This window comes from Fundulus heteroclitus, chromosome 8 (assembly GCF_011125445.2).
Source record: "Fundulus heteroclitus isolate FHET01 chromosome 8, MU-UCD_Fhet_4.1, whole genome shotgun sequence".
Taxonomy (NCBI): domain Eukaryota; kingdom Metazoa; phylum Chordata; class Actinopteri; order Cyprinodontiformes; family Fundulidae; genus Fundulus; species Fundulus heteroclitus.
The window spans coordinates 35220459-35243904 of record NC_046368.1 but is presented as its reverse complement, the minus strand read 5'-3'; the positions used below and the strand labels follow the sequence as shown (position 1 = coordinate 35243904).

The window sequence follows — 23446 nt, the reverse complement described above, 5'->3', positions numbered from 1 at the left end:
CAGCTCGTGGGATATTTGAGTATCATGGAGAAGATGAAGACAGAGGGACACCCTTTCTTTTTAAGAAGTCATCATTTGTCGGAGGAATGTGTTTCTGCACTGAGGAGTGACCAGGTAAGTCATGCATATAAAGCAAAATCTCCTACATGAAATTTGCTCAATTCCACAGTTATTTATAGTTAACAACTATGCTCTGGATACACTTGCATCACTGTAGTACCGTCTCTAGCTCTGATTACACGGTGAAAACGGGTTTGCGTTGCCTTTGTACTGTCCATTTACACACTACAAGGTTTAACTGTTGCTTAAGGGGACTTTCAGCTATAGCTGTGGGTTTATCACAACAGTTTGTAGCCGAAACAGTACTCCGCTAGCCGCTGTTTTCTTCTTCTGGGCAATTTTGACACGGAGCTTAAAAAATCACAGCACTACTAGTGGTGCGGCATGGGAATTACATCATTTAAGTACTCTAAACAGGGCCTGTTTAGATGTTGTTCATGCATGTTAATGAGACGAGATGAGGATAAGCAGCTTAATTTTTTTATTTTTTTAAAAAAACATGTCATGCATTTAATCATAAATTCTCCTGTAAAGATTAATAGATTAATAATCATGTGCCTAAAAGAGTCTTTTTAGTTTTTATATATATACATATATAGCAAGCATGGATGATGAGAGCTTGGCTGCCTACATTCCCACCTATGCTGACAGAATTGCCACTCGGAGATTTTGCTCCGAGTACCAAGGAAAAGGTGAAAGACATGTCCTTCGACAGACATTGCTTGAAAAACTCTTTCCATGCAAATCTTTTCATGGAAAAAGTCCAATTTGATCTAAAATGTTTTTGGTTTCAGGTAATACCACGATGTAATATATTTAAAAAGAAAGTTTACCATTTCACTCAAAATGGTCATATGTATAGAATCAGTTGGCTTTTGTTTTTGCTCACAAAGATATAGATCAAAAATACTGATTAAAAAGATTACTCCAACAACATTGGGAAATAAAAGTTTTTGAAGTCAAATTATTACTGCTTCTTTAAGGTAAAAATTTTGAAGCATGTAATTAAACTGTACTTATTTTCCTTTTCTTTCCATAGGGCATTATTTTTCTTTTATATTCCTCAAAGTTGATTGTAAAATTGATAAATGCATTGAGCGCAATAGTGTTCAGATTTCTAACGAAGACATTTGTCATATTTAAAAATATTTTCTCATGTTCAATTTTGAGATCCATGTATTCATCTTTTTAATACACATAAATCATGTTCTAGTTAAGTCATCTTCTGGAGGTAGAGAACTTCCTTTCAAAAGGATCTTTCAGAGCACTTGTTAAAGGTACTTTTAATGTATGTTCTTCTGTGAGTTGATGTAACATTGCAATATAATGTTATGTTTCTACAGAAAGAATGAGTTGGTTTGATCACAAACCATAACACATTTTGTAATGGGTTTTTACCAAAGATTCATTAAAAGTTTTCATGTTGAACATAAGCATAGGCACTTTATTTTTCATCTCATTCAACCATATCATCATTGTCAAACAGTACATAACTTGGGTCTTGGTGTTCAGTAACAGAACATCAAGAGTCTTGCTGTTTATAAATATAAAAAGTATGTCTTGAATATGACGATCAGTGGTGTTCGTCATATTCACAGAAAATATAACACCTAGCACCAAAATTCAAAGAGTTATGTACATCATGATGAAACCTATAAGTACATGGGAGTCTATGGAAAAAAGGAGGTCTGTTTTGTTTTTTTCCTCCATCTGTATTTCTTTGACTGCTTGTCCTTTATGGGTTGTGGAGTCTGCAGCTGCCTATTTCTGACTGTGTGGGAAAGTGACAGGGTCATTCTGGACAGGCTCACAAGGTAATTTGCTCCACAAACTTTTTTAAAAGAAAATATCACGTGTCACAGATTTGTGCGTATACAAGCTCTTGAAAATAAGCATAACTCAATTGTTTTATCATGTGTGGACAGTGCATGAAGAAAGTTTTCTATCTGAAGGTATGATAGATCGAACTCTCTCATCATGTGCGAATGGTCCTCTGAAGACGTTAGGCTGTGTGCAAGTTTCCGCCACTTGCTCAGAAACCTGTTTGAGATTATCTTGTTCACCAAAAAGCCGTGGAATGTTATACGTCATGTAGGACCAGCCACTTGGAGCAATTGCATCTCTAATCTTACAAATGATGTTCCATAAGTGAACCACTTTTAGAGTTGTTCCTGAAAGACAAGTAAAAAACAAGTTCTTAAAGTACATACTCCATATTTAAAAGCATGTATCATATAGTATTTTTTTTACATTCAAACATACCTCAGTAATATTTAAACAGGTGAGCAGAATTAGCTGCTTATCCAAGAAGTCACCAGTAAAGTAATCTGAATTCTTCAGTTTTTGAAAAAGGTTCATCCAGTCCTGTGCATGACGTTTCCTTAAGAAATCCCACCAGCTGTCGATGTGCTGGCTGTGGGTGCTGGATCCCACAATGAAGCAGTTTTCAGGATAGCTGTCAAGACACAAATCTTTGAATGTCTTTCATTGTACCATTCTCTGTCTCCATGTTGATATGAATTCTGGCTGTTTTTCTTTTCTCAACTTCTGAAACCAAATGTCCAGCAATAACTTTTGGACCGCTACCATCCATGTATTCAGCTTTAGAGATGCCAACCTGTTAACACAGCAGAGATTTTGTTATTGATTTTAGTTTTTTGTTTTAAACAAAGGTGAAAATAACTAATTATCCTTTCTACAAATTGGGCACGTTACTTCTGCTAAATGTGAGAAGCTAAATATTCCAAATTCAAAGTTTTTAAGTATTTAAATTTTGAGTGTCGGATCAAATGCACAGACATTCTAAGATGTAAAAGAGAACATTCATGATTTTCTGGCTGTATTTTTAATGTAGCTATCATAAACCTGGGGTAGATAAATATTTTTTTGTTAAAAATCCCAGTTTGCATGTGTTCTTTACTTCCAGTGTCTAAGGAATGACACTGAAATTTGGATCTCTTGACATAACAAGTGCCTTTTTAAAATAAAGTGTAACAATTAATGGCTACAATTTTATAGAATATTCTTGTATTTATTTTTTACTTGTTCCCATGTTCTAGTGGGTACCGTGGAGGCCCTGACATAAAAGAACAAAGTAAATATGAGATTATTAAAATGCAAAAATTCATACTGTAGAAAGTGATAGAAACATCTACCATGGACAGTATTTACGCATTAATTTGTCTGCTACTTTTTGCCAGCCCTCTCTCCTGGCTTTAACAGATTTTTAGGTGTTTTAATTAATGACTCAAATTCGGCATAACCTTCCATTAAAACCTCTTGTTCTGCTTGGGAGAAAAACTGTGGGCGTTCTCGAACCCAATTAGCCGGATCAGGATTAGCCGGATGAAATCATCTTGGATGTGTCATTTGATCTTGGATGTTTTAAGCAACGTACGAAGAACGGACCCCTGGTCCACCTACCTTTTTAATGTTTTTGTTTATGGGAATTTTATAAAGTACTTTTTACAGAATTCCCATGAGGAAAATAGCTGGTATTTAAAATTGTGATTAAAGGTTAGACTGAATCAATGTTAAAATCGCTCAAACCTAGACTGCAATTGAACAATGTTGTTGATCAATATTTGTTTTTGTTTTTCTGAGTGAGTTTAAAGACGTCAGAAAAACAAATGCAACAACAAATAAACTGAGAACAGTGGTGCCTTGCTGCCAGGAGCTTTTATTGATAAATTCTGATATTAACTTTTAAATTTACAGCTATGATAATCAATTATCAGTTTTTTTCTTTTCCCCTTATTAAAGCATGTCAGTAGTTGACTGGGTTTATTAATGGAGCCGATATAAATAGCTGTCCTTCACTGACTTGTGAATAGTCACATTAGAAAGCTCTGTATTCATCACTTTGTTTTGACACAATAAAATATGGATAAATGTAGCTTTATCTAGCCTCACATTCATTGTGTAGAATACACATACTTTTTATTAGCCTTACAAGTGTCGAATTAAAATTTATTTTAATTATCAGTGAGAATACTATACAGCATTCTCACTTATTGTTTTCCTGTTTTTCTTTATTATCATTCCGTCGGTGTCTAACTACTCCCGCATACTTCAACCAATTTCAACAATTTTGGTGTCAAAACGTTCGGCTCGTTCCCGGCATGCCTGCTATGACTCATGGTTATGCTAACTTTTAGACTTTTTTTAAAAAATATTTCACTTTTTGTGCGATTTTTTTTTTTTTTTTTTTTTTTTTTTTTTTTCATTGAAATCAATGTAAATTGCTTCAAATTCTTTACATTCTTCAAATTCTTCACATTCTTACTATACTACCAATTCTTCTAACTGTTAATCTTTAAATTTTTCAAAATTTTCAAAATCCTTCAAATTTTTCAAAATCCTTCAAATTTTTCAAAATCCTTCAAATTTTTCAAATTCCTTCACATTTTTTCAAATTCCTTCACATTTTTTCAAATTCCTTCACATTTTTTCAAATTCCTTCACATTTTTTCATATTCTCCTCATTTTTTTCAAATTCTCCACATTTTTTCAAAATTTTCAAATTCTTGAAAATTTTCAAATTCCTTCAAATTTTTTCAAATTTTTCAAATTCTTTAAATTTTTTAAATTCTTAGAATTCTTACATTTTTTTTGAAATTCTTCAAATCTGATTTCAATGTTTTCTGCATCTTCTGATCAATCCTTCGGCAGATTAGCATTCTCACTCGCTGTTACGCAGGAACAGCTTTTTCTAGTATTTAATTAAAATTCATAAAGGCATAGGTACATTAGCAGTCACAGGCCCTGTTTAGAGTACTTAAATGGAGTAATTCCCATGCCGCACCACTAGTAGCACTGTGATTTTTGAAGCTCAGCGTCAAAATTGCCTAGAAGAAGAAAACAGCGGCTAGCGGAGTACTGTTTTGGCTACAAACTGTTGTGATAAACCCACAGCTATAGCTGAAAGTCCCCTTAAGCAACATATAAAGCTTTTAGTGTGTAAATGGACAGTACAAAGGCATCGCAAACCTGTTTTCACAGTGTAATCAGAGCAAGAGACGGTACTACAGTGATGCAAGTGTATCCAGAGCATAGTTGTTGACTATAAACAACTGTGGAATTGAGCAATTTTCAAGTAGACTTGCGTTGTTAAGAGGAGAAAATTCTCGTTTTAGCAAGATAAGACTCTCATTAAAACGAGAAACTTTTGCCTTTAAAACGAGAAAGTTATCTAGTTATAACAAGTTGCCTTGTCACCTTTCTGGTTGCAAAACGCTTTGGTATGAGCCTTGAAAGTCACGTGACCTCCAGCAGCCGGAAGAGGCAGCCTGTGAGCCTGTGCTCAGGGCAGCATGTGAGCCTGCGCTCAGGGCCGCAAATCAAGAAATTGCACATACAATTTCTTGATTTGCGAGAGCCAACCGAGAAACCGCTTGACTTGTAACTTTCACGGCTGTTGCCGTCACATTTGTGTTTCCCCCTTTTCTTTCTCATTACTACTAAGTAGGCTGCTTGTCCCTGTGGAAAGACCTGCCTACTTCCTGGTTTCTGGGGTGCTGACCACAGTCCCATCCATTGGTTCCCTCTGTTCCACCTCAACCAATGGCTCGTCACCACCTACAATCACCTCCTGCTCATAAGGAGAGCCAACTCGTTGATTGAGGCAGCTTGTCACAGCCAGTTGACTTGTGTGCCTTGTGGAAATCAGACATTGTTAGTTTAGCAGCTGCATTTGTGCTTAGTGGAGTGGCTCATTTAAGTTTATGGTTACCCATTTTGGCTTGTTTAGTAGCCTGTGCCAGTCTCTTTTGTTGTTTGGTTGATGTGCATTTATTAACTTGAGGCCAAAGAGAGGGTGGAAGTAGGGCCAGAGTCCTCACTGATTGCCACACTGAGTTTTCCTATGTTAGTTTCATTAGGTGTAGTGGATGCTGTGCTCTTTGTGTTTTTTAGTAAGAATCACCTCTGTTTAAGTGTATAGTTAGGCACAATCCTCCTTTTGAGGATCTCTTTTATTTAATTTGGTTTGTTATTTTCACTGCACCCTCATCCACCCTCCTTTTGTTTGTTTTTTTGCTTGCACCTCTTGTTACCAAATGAATTATCATTGTATAAGAACTTACTGGTTTCTGCCTATATGTTTATGACCCCACTTCCCTAGACCAACAGGGGGTCGTAACAACCAATTATTTGAAGTATTTTTGCTTCAAGACCCAGAAATACAGACAGACATTAGTTTCTCTGTGTGTGCTTACAGATTGATCTACAGATTTGCAAATCTCAGTACACATTTGTAGATCTGAATACAGATTTGTGGATTTTTTACACATTTGCCAAACGGATTACACACAAGTAGTTTTACACATTTGTAGATTGTTGTACAGACACACAAATCTCCCCACAAATTTACAGATTTATTTACACATTTTCAAATCCCACTGCACACACACAAATCGAAATACAGATACACAACTCTCCACACACATTTGCAAATAATAAAGCAACAATAATAGCCCCATACAAATGCAGTTTCTATATCATGAACACCAAAACAAACTTAGTTTGGCTTAATAAAACATTCAATGTTGCTATAAACTAGCATCAACACCACTTATGAATGTTAACTGGAAAATGATCCTAGGCTCTTCTTAGACATGAAGGAGGTAATAAAAAAAATGCTCAACATGGAAGAGGGATTGAAAGGTCTATCTACTTCTTGAAATTAGGAGCTCCTTCTCCAAGACAAGTCAGAACCTGAGGCAGGTAAACCTGGGTACCAGGGAACCTCCACATTCACAGCATATATCGCTGTCTCAAAGGGGGGGGGGCTAAGGTCATTTGTGCTAATTTATAGTTGGCCTGTGTTTGCATCTTTATCAGTTTGTAGCACATGCCGTAATCAGGCAATAGCCTCGTCTGTTTTCTAACAAAGATTAAATCTTTGCAAAAGGAATAACTTCAAAATCAAACATTGTCTGATTTGTAGTTTAGTATATATCAGGGGAATAACCCCTACAGCCAGATAATTAGATGGAGTGCATTTCTAAATAAAAGCTTGTGAGTATCAGCATCACAAAGGATAAAAATCTAACCTGTACACAAAATTCAGGAAGGAAATAAATAATGAAGGTTTATTCCTTGTGTAATGAAAAATAAAACTTCAATCAAAGCATAAGATTGTCATTCTGATTCTTCCGCTTTGTGTTCATGCTATTAAATGTGCTAAGCTTTTTTAAATATCTTATTGGTATTAGTAAAACTAGTTAGGTGTGTATGCTAATGTCTTGTTGATGTGTTCACCAGTCATCTGCCCATACCCCAAAACTAACCCTGGAAGAAATGACACCATGAGCACGCTGTGCCTAGGCACCATGGGGAATGATACGTCAGAGAACAGCTTTGAACACTACTGGAGTAAAAACCGCACCATCCCCCTCTACCTCATCATCCTGCTGCTGCCACTGCTCTGCTTTCGGTCGGCCTCTTTCTTTGCAAGGTTTACTTTCTTTGGTAAGTGGAGCCCAAGCTGCTGAGATGCAGTTAGGGATTTTTGAGATTAGTCCAAGAACTTGGCACTGATTGACCACATAGTTTATTCAGCTACCCTATATGGTCTTAACATTAAAACTCATCACTTGAACAGATGGGAGAGTGTGAGTCCTTATTTGTTAACCCACTGCTGTCTACCTTGTCACTGACGTCTGTGCTGTGTTACACAGACCAACTAATACAGCTCAACAACTCTTGTTGATTAATGAGCCACAACCTCTTTAAAGCAGACTTAAAATAAGGACTTTGTCAAATCTAAAATGTAACCTTTTCTTTCACAGCATTGTAAAATCAGCATGTGGCCACTGTTGACCTGTTTTTGCAACAGCAGTCTTTTAACAATTAGCTGGTTATGTGGTGACAAGTTGATCTTTATAAGTAGACAACAGCATGGAGCCACAGTGACTCCCCAGTCTGTATGAATGAGTCAACACAAGAAGCAGATGCATATCAATTAGGGCTGGACGATAATTAAATAACAGTATATATTGATTTATAGAAGTATATCCATGATAGGAAAAATAGGGTCAGGAAAAACTTCAATAGGACAATTTTCCTTCCTTTTGCGTTCTAACCATGTAGGTTAATATTAGTCGTTACATGCTCCCAACCAGTCAATAACGCAGACCCAGAAACGCTCAGCTCTCAAAGCTCCGCCCCCTTCAAAGAGTTCAGAGAGCAAACATTCCTTTTAATTTTAAAATACTTGCATTTGCTTAAAAAAAGTTGGTTGAATAAAGTTTTTATTTTATTCAGTGTTTGTGTTCTGTGTCTAAAAATAGGTCGCTAAGCAACAGCAGAAAAGGGCTAGGACTGCACTTAAAATATATTGTGAATTTGTCTCTCCATTTATTTTATTTATTTCTATTTTATCGATATGCTTTTTTTCTATTTAGTCCAGCCCTAATATCAAAAGCCCCTCTTCTCAATAGAGCAGGGCGATATGGACCAACATTGCTATCTCAATATTTTTAGGCTGAATGCCGATATATATTTATCTCTATGGTATTCTCGCTATAAAGTAATTATAAAAAGGCATCTCTGAATGTCTCAGGCACATTTTTAACAAAAAATTGTAGATAAATATGAGAAGTAGCTGAAAAATAACCTAATGAAATGCATGCAGGTATAATTATAACGTAAAAGCTTCTTGATATAAATAACACAATCTCATCTTATATTTATTTTAAAAAAATCTCGATATATTGCCCAGCCCTAGTTCTCAATCTTGTTTTGTGAACAAATGGTGGGTTACGAGCTTCTTAGACAGGCGTTGCTTGTTTGGCCTTTAGTTTCTTATTACCACCACCTGCTGGACTGGAAGTGTAGTGCAGTTTTCTTCATAGCTTCCCATATACCATTAGGCTTTTTTAATTGACCTTCATTCAGATAAAAATTCTAGCAGGTATACATCTGGACTTGTTAAAGTAGATATTGAGGCATCCAGTCATACCTCAGTCATTGTTCTGATTAAGCCTAACGTTAAAATAGAGCTAGCATTAGCAAACATGGTCATCAGTCATTTTGGGGTAAGTTGTCACATGTAACAACTTACCCCAAAATGATAATTTTCAAAAATTATTTAAATCAATATATCCTAATAAAACTTTTACATTATTTTTACAGAAAAAAATAGCAATTTAAAAGAGAGGACAAAGTGAGAAAGAAGATGGTCAGGAGTTATAAAAGAAAAACAGAGCATGGCCGTGCAGCACCTGACGTAATGCTACAGTCAGGCAGGTGACCCTAGGTCACAAGTCGAACAGGAGTACAGTAAAGGACTTTAATGTTAATTACTATACTTTAGGGTGATACTGTAAAACATTCACACCAGCAGAAATTCAGGGTCAGACAACTATCAATGTTTCATAATATTTCATTTTATTTCATGTTATTTCATGTGATGCATGTGCTCCTGGCAATTCAATCTACATAAGCTATGCCAAAACTTGAACTCGGATGAGGAGTCTGACTCGTGACAATTTCTTTTGTTCTTTTGTTTGTATTCAAAGTTTAACTGTCAGTTTCGTAATGCATGTTGCATTTTATTTCATTTTATTTCATAGTAAAAGTGAGTTATTGTCATTTATTCAATTAACATTATAAAATAACAAAATTAATTTTGCCCTTATTTTATTGGTTGCAAAACCCCGTGTGACCTCTTACCCCATATAGTGTGACAAGTTACCCCTTGGAGGGGCAACTTGTCACATAGTGACAATCTCCATTAGATCACTTATAACTCTGCACAGAAATAAGATATGAAATATACCCAAATACAAAATATATACCTGAGACTTTGGTCTTTCATCTGGTACATATGTGTGTGATAACTAGACCCGGTCTCCCCTACCTAAGATTCCTCTTACCTGGGTAAAAACATCCTAGGAAGTTCATTCGTGGGCCTTTTGGTGGAAAAGTTGCTAAAGACATTTGTTTGTGTAACAAATGTATGTAGCTGGGTTTTTACCAAACCAGTATATGGATAAGCACCGCAGTAACATGAGAGGGAGAACAATTTATATTTAATGTGATGAATGTTATTAAAGGCTAAGTCAAACGATGTGAGACAGTTGGTTTAAAAACTATTTCCCTGAGGATTTCTTGGCCTGACATGGGGAAAGATTTACAGGATTGTCCACTCCTGGGAAGGTTGCCAGACTTCCCAAAAGTAGAAAACTTTTGGGAAAACTTTCCTTCTCTCTGTTTATTAATTAACTCCCAGTTGTCTGGAAATTATAAACACTTTAGAGAATAATGTGAAACAGCAACTGCCTCTCTCTGGCGTAGCTCATGTTTTTCCTCTTTGACCTCATGTCAACACACACATTCTTTGCTTTTATGCAGGCGGTCACAGATGCACACCAAATCCACATGATTAAATACATTTTTAGCAACACTTGGCTGTAGCATCCTTTCTGGTATCCCTTCGAAAGGAGCAAGTTTGTACTTGGTTTTCATGTCAGTTTGTGTGGCGGTGTTACTGTATATTTAATGTGATTTTAACCAGATTAGTTGGTTATGAAATATACATTATTTGTTACGCACTAATTCCCCAGCATTATTCTGTCTCTTCTAGGCACCATATCAGTCATTTACCTGATTGTGCTGGTCACCATCAAAGCTGCCCGCCTTGGCTTCCACCTAGAGTTCCACTGGTTCGAGCCATCCCAGTTCTATGTTCCAGGTAGATCTCTGCCTGTCTACTTTCCTTTTTTGCACAGCAGCCTTAATAAACTTTGACAGTTTTTCCAACATTGCAGTAAAAATGTCTGATGTACATGGTAACTTTTTTTATTTTTTTTATTAAAATATCCTTTGATATTTTATGTGAAACTGGGTTGGGGGGGGGGGGGGGGGCTGTGGGCAATTAAAGCCAAAACACACTTGAAGAAATTTGATCAGAGCGTGAACAGTCAAATGCATCCAAACACACACTTTCCGACTAGAGGAACCGTATACGGAGCCAGACCAGAGATGGTATAAACTGGAAATCCCACCAGCGTAAACACAGCCTGGTGTGGTAATAATCGCAAAGCTGCAGTTGCTGACCGCACAAACTTAAAGAAGATCGGCGTTTCACATTTTCTTTTTTTTTTGTTTTCAGTACTTCTGTGCTCCATTTTCCCCCCAAAGATGGAGCCCTAGAGTTTGTTTGGTCCGACCAAGATAGAGCCCTGGTCTATCTAGGTCGGCCAGTCAAAGACTCCTTCGCAGGGAATCACAAGCTGTCTGCGCGGTCCCATTCACTTCAATGTATTCTAACATCATATGACTCAGTTGTCTGTCGGCTTGGAGGCCAAATTGAATCTGGTGTGTTTTGGCCTTTGTCGTTGCACTTTTTAAAATTTATTTTGTTCTATTCTGACAATATAATAATCTTAATAGATCTATTTGGTCTTTGTATTGTTTTGGTTTTATTCTTTTTAACCTAAAACTAAAAACAAATCTATAAAAGTTCCAGGTGTTTTTTACTAAGGCTGGACAGAGCACTAACACATTCAAACCACCAACAAGGTTAACAGCTGTTGGGGACAAAGATCATGGTTCTGATTCTCATGTTTATTCTAACAAAGTTCTTGTTTTTTCTTTTTTCAGATTTCAGACTTCTTTTTCCACAGCTGACTGGTGTCCTCACACTGGCCTTCTTCATTCACAACTGCATCATCACCCTAATGAAGAGTAACAAAAACCAGGAACATAATGTGAGCTTGTGCTGAATTATTGTTCACAATATTAGTTGCAAAAGCTTTTCTGTGCTTCTTTCTTACTGGCCCTTTTTAGATTTAGCAGAAGTTCGGAGTATAATCTGTAAAATAAAGACTACATTGATTGAAGTCTAACTTTCAAAATCTGCTTAAAAATATAGCCAGAGCTTTTTGTTTCAAGAGCTCCAACAAAGTTGGGGACATTTTAGTGGGACAATGCAAAACTTCTAAATTTTCCATCTGGTGTTTCAAAGATATTGACCAAATGCTGAAGAATATTTGCTGAAATCTGCATTTTCTTTGAAGCAGCTCTCCCAGTTGCATAAAGTGGTCATGTTGCACATAAAACAGTCATCAACAGGATCTGTGCAAGATGGTAAGCCATAGTAAATCAGGACCCAGGGCTGTTGAACCACAGCTGACTGTTTCTGAGGCAAATGTGCTGTTTTATAGCCAGAACTAATTAAGCTTATTTTGGATGCTGTAGGATATGAATCTCTGGTCAGACCTCCATATAAGCCACCGAAAACGGGAAAGAAATATCCGCTTACTGGTGTGTTCTGATGACAAGTATTTTTGCAGCATTTTACGGTTGTTGAGGTGGTTTATCAAGGGTTAAAATCAGAGTAATCAAAAAAAAGATTTGCCAATCATGCTTTTGGATGTTTGTTTTTTTTTTTTTTAAAGAAATAAAACATGGGCCATCTTTGGCATAGAGAGGCTTAGAATAACAATATTACTGAAATTCATGGTATGTAATACTGATGGCATGCAATTCTGAAACAAAAAAAAGCATTTTGATGTTTTTTTAAAGCAGCAATAATAAAAAATACTTTCAAAAGCAAAACTAACAATCATAAGTTGGGTTTTAGGGTTTGTAAATATTTGTTTGAAGCCAGAGTGCACGGAGAGATATGCATGTATTTAAACTAGCACCACTCCTGCTTTCGCTTCTGGCCCCCGTTTCAGATAGGATGGTCGATCTACCCTGAGTAGAAGGCGGCTGCTCTGAGTAGTTCTACCTCACTCTGATATCACCTGTCCTGACAGTCAGGTAACTAAACTCAGCGTCCGATCAACCCTGAGTTGAGCACGAGCATGAAAGGAGCTCTCATCAATGGAATGCAGATTACGCCATTCACCTAGGCAACGGCAGGAAATGAGGAGCCTGGAAGTGCACATTTCCCGCGAGTGGAATTAGAAATCTTTAATGAAGGCATATGGAAAATATTAAATCTTGACTAACAAAAATAAGCAATGCTGTTGCTGCAGAAAAAGCAAGCAGAGAATTGCTGAAAAACTAAATGCATAAGTGATATGAGTGTTATTTGACAGAGAATTAAAGCTGTATTCTCACACTACACTCATTCAACACCCAAAAAGGCGTGGGGAGGCGCATTGGTTACTTATCTTGGTGCAACCTGCCAGGCATAAAAGACGTGGCAGCAAATCACGAAGTATGAAAATAAAGTTTACTTGGGTCAGGTCCAGTTACAAGTTGTTCTTATGTTTAACCTTTTATCAACTAAAGCATTAATTGGTTATAATCAACATTTACCATTAATGTTGGGATGGTGCGAGTTATTGAAATAACTGATATGTTCTTCCTTTTTCTGCGTCACCTATGTTATTAAAAATCTGATGTTGGCATAAAAATCACAGTGCAGCACAAAGAAATTTCTCAGAACAGAGAGCTGGCCCCCACGTGTTAGAGCAATGTGTGGGCTCAGAAAATTGAGATAAATCAATGACAACGGTGAAGAACGGTAATGCTTGAAATTATATTAATCCAGAAACGATAAACATTTAATCATGGTCTGATCAGCCTCTCCTGACCGAGATTTCTGTGGAGTATTTGCACTCCAGCATTAAGGCTACTCCAGAAAAGGACACGCCTTTTCTGACACTCCCTTGTGCAGATCTTATCTAAAAAGTAGGAAAAACTCAATTAGCCCAAACAACTCTGCTCATTAGCAGGGTTGTTTCATGGAGTAATTTGTTGTCATAATTTGACTCAGGGTCAAGGCTTTCTGAAACAGAAAATCCAGGGTATGCAGGAATTTAGCCCAGGAATTACTCTCAATTTCCACTAACCCAGCTTTCTGAAATGGGCCCCAGGCCTGTTATTCAAATAAGAAATTAACAGATACCATACACCAAATAAATCGAAGGTTCATCTGTAGGGATCCAGGCTTACAGTGAATGCCGCAACCATTTCTTTCTAGTATAGGATTTCTTGTTAACAATTTCAGCTCGATGTCTGGGCAAACAGTTTGGAGTTAAATATTCCACATGGCACTTTTTAGTTTGTTTTTTGTATTTGCAGGTAAGGGACCTGTCCCTGGCTTATCTTCTTGTTGGAGGGACATACATGTATGTGGGGGTGTTAATCTTTGCTGCCTTTCCCTCACCTCCTCTCTCCAAAGACTGCATTGAACCAGTAAGATTTAAACATGTTTTCTTTTTGGTATTTGATATTTTATTAGCTTTTTGATTTCTAGCTGTGTGATTTTATTATCTTTTTGACATGTTTCTTTTACCTGACAATACCATTTTGGAGTGACTCGGCAAAATTCACAATAGAAATAACTTTATTTTATACTTTATTTAACCATTATTTAACCAGGAGTACCATTGAGATTAAGAACCTCCTCTTCAAGGGAGTCGTGGCCAAGAGGCAGCAAATGTTACACAACAATTTCACAATTAAAATGCCATACTTACAGGAGTCGTCTTTCAGTCTGGACCTAAAAGTACTCAATGAAATAAGTTCATTTTATTTCCAGTCTTTCTGCAACGTCTTTCACAAAGATGGAGCTGAGTAAACAACCATTTTCCCAGTTTTGTGCAGGTAAATGCAACAGAGAGCAACAAATGATCATTGGAACACAAAGAGTAAAAATCCATGCTGCTCCCTGGGATTAATACACAGATGTAGGAGAGCAGCAACCCAAGCATGGCCTTTTAAATAAAAGTATACCAATGTCCCATCATCTTCGGGCACAACGAAGGCAATCCTAGTCGAGAGTACAGTTCACAATCATGGGTCAAGGCTTTGGGTTGGTACCAAACCTCAGAAGCATGATAGACAGTGTCACTTTTATGAAGACTTTGAGCTGATTAGGTCTACATAATCTAAAATAGTTTAAAATGTTGCTTTTTCACCTCAAAAGAAAAACGACATTTATTTTGAAAGGAAAAAGTCCAGTATAAGTTTCTTCACAAGATTGTCAATATGGGACTTGAAGGCGAGGGAGTCATCAAGAAATACACCAAGGTATTGGTATGTGAACCATCTCTATGCTATTTCCCTCAAGAGTGGACACAGTGGGGGTATTGAGACACCTTCTTGGTGTTAGCATTGAGCACCAGTTTTAGCTGGAGTGTGAGCTGGATCACGTTAAATGCTTTCTGCAGAGATTCAACAGCTTTAGCGAGGCATATTGCAAAACAGTAAATGTCTGTCATCAACATAGAAATGCACATTAGCATCTGACATGTTTTGGCCTAATTCAATAATGTGCAAAAAGAACAAGAGGGGATCTAATATGGAACCCTGCGTCACCCCCTTGTGGACACTTGCAAATTCAGAACACAGGCCATCACATTTATTACACTGGATCCTGTCACTCAAATAATTCTCACTCATATCATCCAATGAAAACTATTACAGCTCTGTGCGTAAGCATAGTGAAGAAATCGCACATGGGCAGCAGCGGCGTGGGCATGACATGAGCATCAGTGCTTGTAGCCAGTTCAGAGTCACAGCACCACGAGCAGTGGAATAGTAGCACTAGAAGAGCAGTCAAGATAAGTCGAACCACAAACCTAATCTAATGATGTTTCAGTGAACTAGAAAAGCTTAGATGGAACATTAACCATCTCCACTCAACGCTGTAAAAACAGTGGAGATGGTTGTGGACTTCAGGAAGAACTCAGCCCCAGCTACCCCCATCACCCTCTGTGACTCCGTTATTGACACTGTGGAGTCTTTCCGCTTCCTGGGAACTATCATCTCCCAGGAACTAAAGTGGGAGCTGAACATCAACTCCCTCACCAAGAAAGCACAGCAGAGGATGTACTTCCTATGGCAGCTGAAGAAATTCAACCTGCCAAGGACAATAATGGTGCATTTCTATTACTCCATCATTGAGTCCATCCCCACCTCCTCTATCACCATCTGGTACACTGGTGCCACCGCTAAAGAGAAGGACAGACTGCCGCGTGTCATCCGGTCTGCAGAGAAGGTGATTGGCTGCAATCTTCCATCTCTCCAGGACCTGTACGCCTCCAGGACTCTGAGGCGTGCAGGGAAGATTGTGGCTGATCCCTTCACCCCAGTCACAGACTATTTCAGTCACTTCCCTCTGGCAGGAGTCTTCTGAGAGTTTGTTCCAGATAAGTGGAGCATAAGAACTAAATGGTGCTCTACTGTGTTTGGTTGTGGGTATGCCGAGTAGACTTGAACCAGAAGACCTGAGTGGTCTGGATGGTTGATAAACTAAACACAGTAGCCAGTCCTCCACTTTTCCTTTTGCTTTCTGCTCTGACAAAGAAAATTGTAGTTTGGAGGTGTGGACTCTATCATAATGTGTGCCTCCATTAAATTTATGTAACCAAGTTTCTGTTAAAATCACAAAATCGAGATTATGTTTAGTAATTAAGTCTTTGAATCTCTATCAGGAAAACCATTTTTAATCAATGTTTAACAAAGCCAGTTTATATTACTTAGAAGCCATAAATTATCAGATGCAACCTGCCACAGAGACAATATCAACCACTAAGTATAACTGGTTATTTCTATTTGTTATCCTTTTAGCTTTGTTCTTTCTGCCATGTATCTTCACAGAGGTTTTACGGCTATCTGTCTTACAGAACTTCTTAGATAACTTCTCCAGCAGTGATGTGATGGTGTTTGTGGCTCGTGTCTGCTTGCTGTTCCAAATGGTTACTGTCTACCCTCTATTGGGCTACTTGGTACGAGTCCAAATTATGGGTCAGTTGTTTGGAAATCATTATCCCAGGTAAGAAAAAAACCTCCTTTTTATTGAACATTATTTTTTTTTACCTCAACTTTAACGACACCCCCGGGTTTACCGGGAAGATGTGGGAGGGGTTAAATTTCTGGGAAACCTACATCTCACATTTTCTCATTTGGGGCTTTTTTTAATACGCCCATGAAGTTTCACAAGCCATGCGTATGTGCACAAAATTTCATGATTGGATTAAAATGTATTCGGAATAAATAACCAGATTGTACCATTTTTATGGGCAGACAATCAACTAATGGTGTGTATATGCATCTGGCTTCATTCAGCATTGAACCACTCTGACATGCGCAGTTATCAAACTCCCCTAAAAAAACACAGAAGAAGTACTTCCGTCTTTGCTAAATGGCAAGAAATGGCAAACAAAGCAGTATTATACGAGTTCATTTGTCTTCTGAGACAACAGCTAACCTGACTCTCGCCAGATGTATGTCGCTCCGCCTAGCTTCACTCACATACATCTGGGACATTTTATTGTCTAGCCAATCAGGACACAGGGCTGGAGTTTCATAGATGTGACGTAGTGGAGAAGCGACCGTGACGTGAGACTGTTTGATAGCAATGGCGGCTCGCATCGAGAAAGCAAGCGTTAACATTGATGCTATTTCTTCCGTGTTGTCCAATCTACCTAATGTTGTTTCATTAAAAGAACATCAGAGAACGCCTCTGAAGGCTTTTGTTGGTGGAAACGATGTTTTCGCCCTTCTTCCGACCGGATTTGGCAAGTTTTGTTCTCCGGGACGCGGACGCGCCCCGGAGCGGTTAGCGCGAACCATATTAGGAAGCCTTTAGTCCTCAACGCGGTCGGCTCGGGATCAACTCGCTTTGTCTTCTTCCCTCTTCCTGTCAGCTCACTGTCAATAAAACGCGTGCCACTAGAGCCACAAACACATGTGACGCTCTCACAGCGTCACGGGTTAGCTTCGGTGTGAGTGGTTAAAATGGCACGTCGATGAAGATGACAGACAAGTGGCCTATCCAATCATATGCAAGGATTTTTGATAAGGCCCAGCCTTCAAAAAAGGCAATTCCTATGGAGTTGTCCCAGATGTGAGTGAAGCTAGGCGGAGCGACATACATCTGGCGAGAGTCAGGTTAGACAACAGCAGCATATCCATCACTATGAAGCATGTTACTGCATGCGTGATGTCCTTATGCCGCTTGGACGCTTTGTCATTTTATCACAAAGAAGGGAGCCCAGTTTAGCTTGCTGTACCTGCTTTGTTTTGGAAGAAGTTCCAGAAGATTCCTAAGATGACGCGGAGCCGCGCAGCTCGCGCTGCTGCGGGTGTGAGCGGCTGAGTGGCTTACGTGATGAAACAAGTTGGTTGCGTTACCAGACTTTGTTTTTACCGGTTCCTTGCAAATTTTACAAATCACTGTGGTTTATTTCTCAGACTGGCGAACTAGTAAAACCCCGTTTTGAAACAATTTCCTCCGCCTCTCCTTGCTGCGACATATTCACGCGCTGTGTGTTGTGGTTTGAGAGGACGGCGCTTTGTGACGGCGTGCCTGGGTCCGCGATTACGATTGGTTGAGAGGAAGTAGTAACCGTAGCATCAACTAATGATAGGCTGAAAGGAAGGAAGGAAAACTGTATCTATATCGAACATTTATCGACCCTTTTTTTTCCTATCGCGCCACACGTCTATCGATCGATATATTGTTATTAAATTATTGTCCAGCCCTAAGTTATCAGCTTCCATCTTTTGGGCTTTTTCAACATTTTCAATTTGGAATTGTTTGACAGGCAGGCAAATGTGGACAAGCCTGGCATGAACAAATAGCTTTGGACATGACAGACCAGCATGGCAACAGTGAGGAGGGAAGTACCATGTTTTTCAGACTATAAGGCGTACTTAAAATCCTTAAATTTTCTCATAAATTGATGGTACGTCTTATAATCTGGTGCGCCTTTATGTATGATTACAGTTGTGCTTTCTGACCGATTTTTATGTGGTACAATGTGCTCAAAAATCTGTTAAAATGTGTAAATGCGACTTTGGTAAGCAACGAATCCGCTCCGTTCAATGGATATTTGGAGCATAACGGTACATTGTGTCACTATCTGATCAGACCCCTGAGCTGTCTACAAGACTGCCTAACTGTAAAAAACTAGAAGTGCATTCATGTAAAGGCCCCCACATACTCGGGCATAGTTCACTCCGTGGAGGTCCGTGCGTATTCGAGGCGTACTTAAGGCGGACTCCACACATACAGGTACATGTCGCACTATAAACTTCTCACAGGCAAAAAGTCTTTACATGAAACTGTTTTATATTTGACATCGAGCCTGATACACTGAGCTGATCCAAGCATGCGGTCACAAGGACGCGCAGCCTCACAGTCCCTCTCTGTTCTCACTGACAGGTGGGAGCCTGCTGGAAAATAAACGGCTCTAGATGCTCAGCTAGCTAATCACACATTTTACCATCCATTCTGCTGATTCATCCCACTGGCAGAAAGTATGGGAATTGTAGGGATTTGCCACAGAAAATGTAGTCAATAGTACGCTTGACTCTAAAGGGTAAAACGTCCGTGGAGGTTATAACTAAACAACTCAGACCTGTGACAGATTGCTTCTTTAAAAAGGCTCATATCCTAGCCATTTAGCCAACCCTGCTCAGTTGTCAGTACTGTCAATAGTTGGACTTTCCTGAACCGGGTCACAGCAGTACATGCATTCTACATATTCCTGCAGGATAGGTCCTTATACCCAAATATCAGAACTCGGACATTTTTAGCAAACTTTTCCGCTAACCTTGGCACTAAATGCTGGCTGTCACATTCTCTTTTCAGTTTCATTCACATTCTTGTGCTGAATATTTTTATTGTTGGGACTGGAGTTTTGATGGCCATGTTTTATCCCAACATTGGATCTATTATACGGTACGTATGGAGTTATACCAACTGTTTATGAATACTCTTCATCATGGTACTTGGCCTCAGAGCGATTCAGTTTCATAAGATTGAGATTACTGTACTAATAGAAGATGTTACTGACTGCTTTGCACTAATGTCACTTTCCTGTTTAAATGAATGGTCTTGTTATAAGAAAAGATGCAAAAATTTTAAATGAATGTCTGACCAGTCAAATATGTTTTTAGTGTAGATGGAAGTATAACAGAATGAATCAGTCTTACGGTATGAATGGTTTAAAGACAGCCTATGCTAAAAATGAAAAGGTTTGACCATGCTGGACTTTCTAGTTGGCAAACATCTAAAGCTTTTACACATAAAAACATTGAATAAAGGTAATCCTGTTTAGAATTAGTTTTTCTTGATGAAGGATCAGTGAAGCATGTGTACACCAAACCCAACCTTACAATATCTTCAGGATCTTTCAGCAGGATTTTATGATACACCAACCCAAAGTGCATAATTGTGACATTAAAGAAAAACTGCACATCGTCCTCTCACATAAAATGAGTAAAGTTTGCTGTACATTTGTGTTTACCTTTTCTTGTCTACGACCCTGGATAAAATCCATTCCAGTTAGCTACACCGGTACATGACCAGTAAATGATGTCCATCAGCCAACTAACCATTGTTGAAAGAAAGTCTTATTTGCAGTTTGTCTCAAGGCAAGTGGGAATCACAGCAAACATGTGGAAGAAGGTGTACTGGTCATATGAGACCAAAACGGAACTTTTTGGCCCAGATGTATGGAGGGAAATTAACTCTGCACATAACTCTGAACACACAATCTCCATGGTGAAACATGGGATGGCAGCTTTATGATGTGGGGATGCTTGTCTTCAGGGACAGGGAACACCACAAAATATTAAAACAAAAAAGGTATGAATGGTTTTGCATACTGTTGATCTGGGATCTTATGTGCACCCAGTATTCAGAGTTTAGACTAAGGAAAAAAACAGGTTCATCTCTGTCACTACTGTTATTTTACTCTTTTTTTTTTTTTTCTCATTATCCTTCCATTACCCCAGCCCCCTCAAAACCTTTAGTGAATGTATAAAGCACACATAAAATGGTTAGTAAGTCAGCAAACGTTGGCAACCAGGAGAGGGCAGTGTTCTGTTTTCTAGCAGTTTATCAGGGTCCAACACTAAGGGCAAGGAGGGCTGTTTTGTAAACCTGAACGCATTACAAAACATTCCCAATTCCTCATATCTCCAGAGCATATAAAGAGGAGTAAAGGCTTGTTCCTTTTGTTGAATGCAAATAAAGTAATCAAGTTAAGACATTTTCAATTTTTTTTCAATCTATGCACCATAGAATCTGATCTAATCCTAAATCTCTGTTTCTCTCTCTGCAGATTTTCCGGAGCAATCTGTGGACTGGCTTTAGTGTTTTTTCTTCCTGCTTTAGTCCACATGGTCTCTCTGAAGCAGCAGGGGAACCTCACCTGGCAGTCAGCTGTTTTCCACACTTTCCTCATTGTACTGGGTATTGCAAACCTGCTTGCTCAGTTCTTTATGTAGGAAACAACCAGCCAACATTTCCTGGATGAGAAGATCTAATTAGAGGGTCCAGCTAGTGCCATTTAAAAGTGTTGTGGTGTGAACACACAGCAGGCTCCAAGCTTTTACTATCTGCATATTTATTTCAAGACATCCTTCATATTAAATATAATTTATAATCATGACTTGTTTGAACATACAGTGAGTTAAAAAATTATTAAAAACATAAACATTTTTCTCAGGTTAAATATTTTCAACATAAAGTTGACACTTGATGTCAGCAACAATCCAAGTAATCCACTGATACAAATAAATCTAAGCAAATTAGTCCATAAACTGAGTTATATGTAATGAAACGGAATGCTACAGAGAAGAAGTGTTTAACAAATGATGAAAAGGATGTGCAAAGAGCCGTACAAAAGAAAGAAACCAGCTAAAATCTGACTATTTAGAAAGCATTCCTGCTGCAATGTCCAGATTGATACCAGCTTTGTTTAACATTAACTAATGGCCTATAAAATGGGCTTCTCATTACCAAAGTATTACCACAGAGTGGTAGGATTGGTCAACGGAAAGAGACCATCACATAAAATTAATACTCAAGTCAATAGTTGCATTTCTAAACTTCTAGATTTTCTGTTGGAACCATAATCTGGAAGTTGAAGGAACATAATTTCACCATAAACCAGCCAGGTCCTCTCTTGCTGGATTTCAGTCAAAAGAATAACTAGAACAGTTGTGCAAGACAAACTGGTACTCACAACGGGCTTCAAAAAAGTTCTGGAAATGGCAGGTATAATCCCTATGAAAACAATATGTAGTTCCCTCAGCAGCAGTGGCCTCTCTGCACAAGACTCTACTCCTGAAGAAAAACATGTTGAAGCTTGTTTGCTGCAGAGGATTTGATGATTTGGACAAGCCTATGAAATACTGAGAAAATATTGTTTGGTCAAATGAGGCGTCTGTCATTGCTCACATGTTTGCAGGAAGTCTGGTTCTGCTTACAGGTGGGAACATCATGGTTAGATCACATGGTTCTGGCAGACTCCATATAATTAAAGCAAGGACAAATGGATAAATGTACAGAGACATTCTTGATAAGAATATAAGGATTAAACAAATTTGGAGTTCCAAGCAAGTCCTAAATGTCCAAGGGAACTTATTTGGTTTTAGTAAAAACATAAAACTGTTAGTGAGGACCAATCAGCTGACCTAAAGGACAATCGGTGGAAAGAATTGAACTACAGAATGCAATTAAAGGACCCCTTTGCATGGAAAAATGGGTCAAAATCCTACCTGAGCAATGCATGCGATCAGTTTCTCTGTCTATGGGAGACATCTTGAAGATGCTACCGAGAAAGGCCTTTTGACAAGCATTTAAGACATTTCTATGTTCTTGATACTTCCATGTGGCATCACATTTTCGTCACAAGTTGTATGAGTGGATTGCCTGGTTTGTTGCCAAGGTCTAAAATGAATTTTCTGTCAGTGTCACAATTAGAAATTATTTTTACTTGCCTTTTTATGCAAACCAGCTTTTGCTTATTTTATTATGTTTACTGTGACATTGGAATAGGTATACTGATATTTTGTCCTCTGTCACCTGATCCCTACCGTAATCAAACGGCACTGTACCATATCGGCACAATATGTTATCTCATCAGCTTCTACAGAAGGCTGGCTTGAACCTCTGCAAAATCTAATTTTATTTGTTGTAGAGCACTTTTCATCAGCAAAGTGCAACACAAAGTGCTTTACAGCGGTTAAAAGACAGACAGACTCGAGACACAAAAAAAAACAGACAGCAAAAATTATGATTATATTACGATGAAGAGCTAAAAGATGAACCTATCACTTATGAGGGATAAGGAATTGTGGAAGCGCAATCGTGTAGATTAGCAAGAAAATATTAAAATGTATACAAGCAAAATTATTGTAGTTTAAAAATTAAATGGTAAACTATTCTGAAATAACTATTGTAAAAAAAAAAAAAACATGTAATACCAAAAAATTACTTTAAATAGAAATAAAAACAAATAGATAATATACTAGCAATGATTTTTAATAACTAAAATTAACAATAATAAACCATAAGTGATAAGTAGCTATAAACTAAAGCTACAAACTGAACTGAATAGATGCAGACTCAGTATGCTTTGCAAGACATCCATACTCTTAGCTGCCATCAGTTCTTCATGAA

General features: G+C 38.1%; 1 protein-coding gene across 5 annotated transcripts in view; it reads left to right on the top strand.

Moving 5' to 3' along the window:
- The window catches only part of slc38a9 (solute carrier family 38 member 9), a 55062-nt gene extending 31822 nt beyond the window's left edge, over positions 1–23240 (top strand). For 4 of the 5 annotated variants that reach the window (XM_012854281.3, XM_036140671.1, XM_036140672.1 and 1 more), the window contains exons 9-15: positions 7324–7530; positions 10649–10756; positions 11668–11774; positions 14104–14217; positions 16653–16801; positions 19625–19714; positions 21102–23240. In XM_012854281.3, coding sequence (XP_012709735.1) covers positions 7324–7530; positions 10649–10756; positions 11668–11774; positions 14104–14217; positions 16653–16801; positions 19625–19714; positions 21102–21267 — 941 coding nt within the window. In that variant the 3' untranslated portion in view covers positions 21268–23240. The remainder of the gene's footprint in view (positions 1–7323; positions 7531–10648; positions 10757–11667; positions 11775–14103; positions 14218–16652; positions 16802–19624; positions 19715–21101) is intronic. The other variant, XM_036140675.1, reaches the window with a different exon arrangement.
- The last annotated feature ends 206 nt before the right edge of the window (positions 23241–23446 follow it).